The sequence below is a fragment of the Bremia lactucae genome, linkage group LG1 (assembly GCF_004359215.1).
Source record: "Bremia lactucae strain SF5 linkage group LG1, whole genome shotgun sequence".
In the NCBI taxonomy this organism is placed as follows: domain Eukaryota; phylum Oomycota; class Peronosporomycetes; order Peronosporales; family Peronosporaceae; genus Bremia; species Bremia lactucae.
Window position 1 is genome coordinate 5,581,084 of NC_090610.1, and position 7,858 is coordinate 5,588,941.

Here is a 7,858-nt window from a genome sequence, read left to right on the forward strand (position 1 = left end):
CCTACTGTCTCAACATTTCAATTGTTGATCACCCTACTCTCTCAACACCTCCGCGTGCTAAGAGCCTTGCTGGTGAACAAGGCTACTTTCTCTCGAGCCGCATCGCATACGTGTTCAATGAACTCGGGTATGGCCGCATGCTGTTCATCTCTTCCCACAGTGTACAGCATGGAGCCAACGGCTAGCCCGCTTACGACCGAACTCATTCGTTAGATCGCTCTCCATTCAAGGTCACTCAAATGAGTAAACCCTTCCCGCAAGGCGTGATAACCTTCTTGAGGGGCTGGAAAGCTCTTTTCTTCTTCATCCAACATGTCCATGCTGGATGGAACATGCGTAGGTCGCTGAATGGACTACGAAGTGCTACCAGGTGTAACGAGGCACCTTTCACTAGTACTGATAAGTACTTGTTAACTTTACACTGGTTACAGTTTAGGTGAGGTGCTTAGAATCTTCAGGTAAAGAGGGAGGTTTCTAAGCAGCTAAGAGGTTATAGCTTACAAAGATTGTTCAAAGGATTATAATCCTACTTTCGTCATTTCATTAATAAAATGAGAAAAGTAAAAGTGTAGTTATATATTTTGCTTCTCACGTAACGATTTTCTATCAACTACTGAACTTATTATGTTAATAATTAAGAATGGCGCCTCCTTGCGCACCGCACAATTGTGTCATATAGCGATTGGCGGTGTCGATAAAGACTTAAATTGACCAATCATTTAAGCTACTGTCTTGTTGCATCAATATTATTCAAATTAGAAATATTGGAACTATCGAAATCAAAATTAATAAAGATATTAATTTGGTACTTCTATATTGATTTCTTTTCTTAGAAAAAAATATTTATTATTCCTCTTGTAGGAAATTATACTTATGTAACGGGACGTTTAAGAAGCTTTTTACTGCGCTAATGCTTTCAGCATTTGTGCTCTCGACCACCACAGTGAATGCCGGACTCCTTGCCTACGGAATTTGCCAGACAGGGTGTAATGCTGTCGTAGAAGCACTGCTTGCTGCTGCTGGGGCAGTATTCGAGACCGTTTCTGCCGGGTTGGCTAAGTGCCCGCCATTTTTGGCTGTAATGCTGCGCAGGGGGCATGCATGGCAAGTTTTGTTGCAGCTGGTTTGTTGCCGACACCGTAATCGGCAAGTTCGGTCAATATTCGTGCACTATTTTTTCCATTCCTTAATATACTAAAAGATACGAAGCGTTCATAAAGAACTTAGCTCCAACCTGCCCAAATATGTCGCCATAGATAATACCCTTCCCGTTATCCCTTAATTTTAGCAAGCCTGAATAGATTATAATGTATTGCATCACCTTCTTCACGAGATACGCAGATAGTTGCAACAAATGCTGCATCCTGCTAATTAATTCTATTTTACTGCATCCAAAACAGCCTTGTATTGTAGCCGACAACGTCTAAGGAGGCCCCATAATTTAATTAAAAAAAAAAATGCTAGAATGGCATAATCATTATAACTCATCGAATGCTACGTCCACTGGTAAGTACTTTGACTAAGTCACAACAAAGTAAATTTGTCACTTACAATGTTTTATCTATGGCATCCAACAATTTCACAGATCCATGGAATAAAATCAAAAACAATTTAACAAACGCAAGTGCAAAAAAATGGTCCACCGAATCAAAGAGAGTAAAGGCAAACATAGGTAAGCATTCATGTAAACAAGAGTGTCAATTCATTCTTTCGTGTCAATTCATATTGCAACACGTTCTTCGTACTATTGCTTCTCATCCGTAAGCAATATCTTTTTTATTGTCTTTCATCCAGCGTTTTCCAATCCGAGGCCTTGTTCCTATCAATTAAGGCAAGGTCCGTGCATTCCATCGTAAATCTATTCATTGCCTCGCCTATTCGTATCGCTCATGTATTTAAAAAACCCTCACGTTACGACCAATGGCTCGGGTCTTTTTACCTTGTTTTATTGAATTGTTAAAAAGCTACGCAATGTATTGCGAAATTGGCCAAGTCGTTGCGTGAATTTGTCACGATTCGCAGCCTCTAGATTCGGACGCACGTCGGCAAATAATGCTGCAAATGCTTCTTCAATTAAAGCACGATTCTCGGGGGGTTGTGTCGCACTCAATTGTTGCTGATACTTCGTAAGCGCTTCTTCACTGCAGAGTGTGAGACTTAAAATCGGTCGTGAAAGCGCCCATTGGGAATTCACTTCGCCATAGACTAAAGTATCAAGCAACGCCGCCAAGAGCGTCGACCATGCATTGGGTGAATTCAAAACATGAGCACGTAGCGCTTGTTTCACGGGGGTTTCACGTTTTTTCTTCATTTCATGAAAATACAACGATGCCAAGTGATCGACTGCCGTGGCACATTGCGCAGCAATGGCTGGTTCAAACGAATTCATGCCTTCATGAAGTGATTCAATCAATTGACGAAAGATTTGGTCGTCTAAAGCCACGACGGATGCCAATTGATTCCGAAATAAAATCTCGAGAAAGAAAAAGTAAGCATTCTTAACCTTGGGGTATTGCATTAAATCTTCGTGCGGAATCGAGAGTGTGAGTTGCAATGCAATTTCCAAGGCATTTTCAAGCGATTGGTCTTGGTAAAGCTGAAAGACGCCAAAATTCACGTAATTTCCACCTAATGCACGGTAGAGAATGCCCAAACATAATGCAATGCCTTTATATTTGTCCCCGTACGGATCTTTTCCGACACTCATCGGTTGTATTCGTCGTCCGTACGCCACAACGACACGACTAAGTTCTCGAAAGAGCAAGATGCCACTGGCTGAACTTTGATCAAAGATCAAGCGTTGGGCTTTATTGTAAGCCATTTCTTGTAAAAACTTGAGTAATGCAGTCGTCACGGCGGGCGAATCATACAATTCATCCGCAGCACGTACAAAGACGGGAAAATACGCTGGATACAACACGTCAAACATACAACTATACGTTCGACGATTGTGCGTTTGTTGTACAATACCGCGCAAATCACGACAGACGCCAATAATGGCTTCCCGAACTTCCGGTAATCGATACGTGGGGGTCTGTAAGAGTTGATTCAAAACGTTTTCAATCGGTTCCATAAACCTTTCAAATCGCTCGGACGATTCATCAAATGCCGTCGTGAAAAGAAGACGTGCAATTGTCGAGTGGAACGTCGTACGGTGCCGTGTATTTGCGGGTACTGCAAGGAATGGAAATTCACTCGACGTATGATGTCCAATCAAATATTGCACGGTTTCCAATCCAAGCAAGAGCTTGCCCGACGAATACCCCGATGCGACTTCAAAAAACAATGCCAAGGTCTTATGAATCACGACTTCGACGTGACCCCAAAACTTGAGATTATTGCCAACTTTTGTAATCATCATATTCACTACAACCGTGTGGTCTCCAAGTCCAAGACGCTCAAACATGCGGACGTAGGTCTTGTGTTTAAATGAAATAACACTCACACTTGGCGCTAAGAGAGGCGACGACGGACCACTTGCCGAAACCGGTTGCATTAATGAAGACGGTGTGGGTGCAGAAGGCATGCCGTGCTGTTCACCAATGTAACTCTTTCGAAAGCTACTAAAGTAATAGAGCAACGCGAGTTCAAAATGCACACTTGGCTTGGTTTGACCCCCCGAGGCAATGATTCGATGCTCGGTTAATTGCATGGCTCGAAAAACTCGTTGGGATAAATCCGCATCCACAAGTTCATCGCCTTCCGTGGACGTGGACGAGTACGCTTGCCCTCCAATAATTGCGCCAATCATATAGACTAGCCACGCAATCTGAGTCTCCATGCTCTTGAATTGCTGTTGTTGTGGCAATAAAATGGCAGCACCCGCACTTTGGTCCACGAGACTACACATTTCCGCGTACTTTGTCAATAATGGGTCCAAGATCGAGACAATATATTCGCCAGAGTGACGATAATTAAAGTGACAGAGTGTCGGTAGTTTCTCCAGCTGTTCATAAAGCCCTCCTTCATCGTCTAAAGGATTCTCCAACGTCTCATCGACGGCACATTGCTCCGCAGACTCGAGTCTAGACTGTACATACGCTTGAATAATCTGTGGCACGCGTGTATCCAAGAAGGTAATTGCGCCAGCTTCCACCGAGCTTGGAGTCATGTCGGCTCGTACGTATGGCAACGCCGCCACGAGTCGGGACCATAGCGCAAGTAAATAATGCGTGGAATTGACCGACCATTGCCACTGTCGAAACGATTTAATCGTAAAATCGGGTGTTAAATCCATCCACTCTTGAAACGCATCGGTTTTCATGAGTTCCGAGAGTTGGTAATTGGATTTTAAACGACCCAAGAGACGACAGAATTCATGGTAATTCTGTGGATCCGACAGTCCATCTTGCGCGCGTAAGATGGCACAGATGCCATGTAATAATTGTGCAAGAAAGACACTGCGTTCTTTGTCAGGCGTAAAGAGATTGCGACGAACCGAGGCAAAGAGCATGAGACTTTCAAGACACTTGGATGTATTGGGAGGACTTGTTGTCTTGTAAAAATCAAATAAAAGCGGAATGGTTTCAGGATCTTGAAAGACGGGACGCCAGGACGTTGGCACTTGCAACGATCCCGTTTCATCGGTTGATTCGTCGGGATTCGTGCCAATAAAATCAAACGAAAGGCACTTGAGAAGGACGGCCAGTGCTTGTTCACCCATTCGGGCTTCTTGTTGGGGTGTCGCGCCGCGGAGATTATGCAATTGAAGCTGTTTAATGGACGTTAATGCGACTTGAAAGATTCGAAACAAGACATCTTCTCGAAACGAGACGGCAATTTTACGATGATACGTGACAGTGCGACCTGGAACCGGCAAATTAATCTCCGTCACAAGTTCACTCAAGATCTGAAGCCCAATGACGCAATGATCCACGGTTGCTTGAAGGAATTTTGTCACTTCGGTTACGATTTCACGATGTTGTTCGTCGTCAAACCAACCGTACTTGGTGAGTCGACAGACCATTTGTATTAACGAAGTGGTGACGAATTTCTCCAGCGTAGGACCGTGTTGTGCCAAGTACCCAAGCACGTAATTCCCTATTAAAATATATACAAAGACAAGCAATTGTGTAAGCGCGCAGGAAAACAGACGCGGCTTGTTTTGTTCATTGAGGGACAAACGTACGGATATCGACCCGTTGAGGGGGCGTGAAATTGTTCCAGTGGGTCGTAATGAGCTTGGTGAGGCTATTACTTGCGACGAGGAGCGCATACGGGGAGGACGAGTTGTCTAGTACGTACTGACATTGTGGAATGTACTCGGCCGAGCTCTGAAGAATCAGGACAGCTTGTTGCGCATGGGCCCGTTCGACTTCGTTCGTGCTCTCGTACAGCACACGACAGAGCGTCTCCAATTCACGCAATTGGTTCGCGTCCATAGCGGCAACAAGAAGACTGACAAAGGGCAAGACGTGAGACGCAAGGCGGATCCTGCGCTAAAGCTGCTTTCGCGTTCCTGGTCGCTTCGACGGAGGGAGGATTCACCGAAAGCCGCTTGTCAGCTTGGAGTATGTGGACTACGCTAGTTTGAGGTATATTTGTACACAATTGCTTCTTTTTTAAATACGAAGTTGTTGACAGGTTTCTTTTTAGGAATGGCTTATAAAGATATTATTACTTGAAGGTTAAGAGCCGCCGAGGAGGGTCCATTTCGAATTAGGGTGCGAGTTGAATGCTAATTCAAAAGTACCTTCATGTCATTAAGTGTCATGCATATCATGTGTCAGGAGGGTCATACTCTGAGCTTAAGGTGATTAATGAAAGATCATCTGTCATTTTGATTCTTTATTACAGAGTCAATGCGTGGCCTGCCTCAGGTAATGGGTACTCAATCTGAGTCTTGATAAAAGTGACAGGCGAAAATAGCTATACAATTGAATTGTCAAATTAAGTAAATTGACTCGACTGCTATTTTGTTTATGTAGTCAAAATGGATTGATGGAGAATTGTTATCCGTATCGTAATGTGGATATCACCGCGTTCTCCAGCTTCTTCAATTGACCTGTTATCGATTTGTTGTTTCCTTTGAACTAGCAATTTTCACTTTGGCTGCCATCTGTTGGACATTTGTCACCGCGACTGCTTCCATCTCTGTTATCTAGTGTCTTATCTTTACTTTCTGCGAGAATTACAAACGCATCAACACATGAAAAGAAACAAACACATTGCGATTAGAATCCAAAAGCAATCTCGTCGTTTTTTTTCGACAATATACGTTGAAAAGTATATTTTTATAAATTTTATCCCACCGTTACTGTTATTTTACCTTCTCTATACTGCTGAGAACGGAGCCTTTCTTTTTGCAAAGGTAGTTGACGGAATTTTCTGGCATTAACCGTCATATATGACATTCTTAACGAATTCACTTTGAAATTTGCAATTTGTCTGTCAAGTGGTAATGATGAAGAAGCTTTCCACAGCGCTCGTGCTTTCAGCTTTTGTGCTCGCAATCACAAAAGTGACTGCGGGGCCGCTTGCTTACGGAATTTGCCAGGCTGGGTGTAATGCTATCGCAGTAGCATGCTATGCTGCTTCTGGAGCAGTATTTGGACCTATAACTGCCGGTCTTGGCACTGTACCCGCCATTGTTGGTTGCAATTCTGCGCTGGGGGTCTGCATGGCCAGTTGTGTTGCAGCTGGTTGTGCGCCAACTCCGTAATTGGCGATTTCGGTCGAGCTTCGTGCAATTGAAATTTTTTAACAGTAAGCCGATAGCAATTATTCTTGGGATTGCATTGAATTTTTTTAACAAATTGTGCGATGTGGAAAGGTGTCGGCGGTCCTCCGTAAAAATGAATGCGAACACATACGTCAGAATTATGCTCTTTTTAAAATAAGGTTGGACGCCAACATTTACATGTATTGCGTCGTATTTTATTTCAGTCAGCTAAGATAATGCGCTTAAAAACCTTTTTAATTGTTGTTTGCGAGTTTGCATCTTCGATGCTTTCAATATTCACAGCAACCTCCAGTAGTTGTATCATACTGAATCAAACAAATACTGGATCTTGCCGAATAGACTCTTACTGCATTCGAGACAGCATTGTATTGTAGCCGATGAAGCCGAGAGTGGCCTTTATATTTACTAAGCAAAAGCTGGGACCGCAAAATCGACTGTTACGGCTTGAAATTTGTTTGCCTTTTCGAATGAACGACCCTCACCTGGCAATTTAATTAAAAGTTGCTTCGCTGTTTTTTATGAACTTGAGACATTCAAACGCAGAGCTTTTTAAAAAAAGGGACCAACAACGCCATAAGCTTCTATTTTAAAGTTTGAATTCACAAGTCACTGCGACTAATAGTGGACATCATGAGCGTCGCTAAATTCGTCAAGAAATTAAAAATATTGCGATGAACGGCGTTCTCAGGCTTTGTCGGACTATCTTTAAGTAGCCTGATCGTCTGATTGCTGTAAGAAGTTATCATTGATGATTGACATCAAACGCTGCCAGTACTTGCAGCCATCGTAACTGCTTGTTGAACAAGTAAGCTTTCAAAATTGCAAGTGCATCAGTTTTCCAACAGTTTAATATTGAGTTTGCATACGGTTGCTGCCTTGAGTTTTGACCTAAAGCAATAATTTGTTGACCTTTGCTAGTGTGTCAAATTAGCTCATTCGCTTGTAACAGGCGAATATAGCTGCAATAAGGAATTTTGCACATTCGACGGCTAGAAAAGTTTGCTAGAATTTACAATTGAGCTTTGAGTTCTGATTAAGAAATGATATGACATTGTCATATATAATGAAAATGGATTGATGAGGAAGTGATATGCGCATATTAATAAAATCACTCTGCTCCGCAGAGATTGCCAGCTTTCTTCAATTTATCTATTATGACGATATTCTTTGCGGTAG

The 7,858-nt window shown here is 42.8% G+C and overlaps 2 protein-coding genes across 2 annotated transcripts in view; one reads left to right on the forward strand and one right to left on the reverse strand.

The window, feature by feature from the left end:
* Window positions 1–1,652: 1,652 nt before the first annotated feature.
* CCR75_000536 (uncharacterized protein) lies at window positions 1,653–5,514 on the reverse strand. The gene is made up of 2 exons (XM_067958643.1): window positions 5,129–5,514; window positions 1,653–5,040 (listed from the first exon to the last, which is right to left on the reverse strand). The coding sequence occupies exons 1-2, from the start codon at window positions 5,379–5,381 to the stop codon at window positions 1,946–1,948; spliced, it is 3,348 nt and encodes a 1,115-aa protein (XP_067822277.1). The 5' UTR covers window positions 5,382–5,514; the 3' UTR covers window positions 1,653–1,945.
* Window positions 5,515–6,400: 886 nt separating this feature from the next.
* CCR75_000535 (uncharacterized protein) overlaps window positions 6,401–7,858 on the forward strand; it is a gene marked incomplete at both ends in the record, with an annotated part of 7,900 nt that continues 6,442 nt past the window's right edge. Inside the window, one exon of the mRNA XM_067958642.1 lies at window positions 6,401–6,644. Coding sequence (XP_067822278.1) covers window positions 6,401–6,644 — 244 coding nt within the window. The remainder of the gene's footprint in view (window positions 6,645–7,858) is intronic.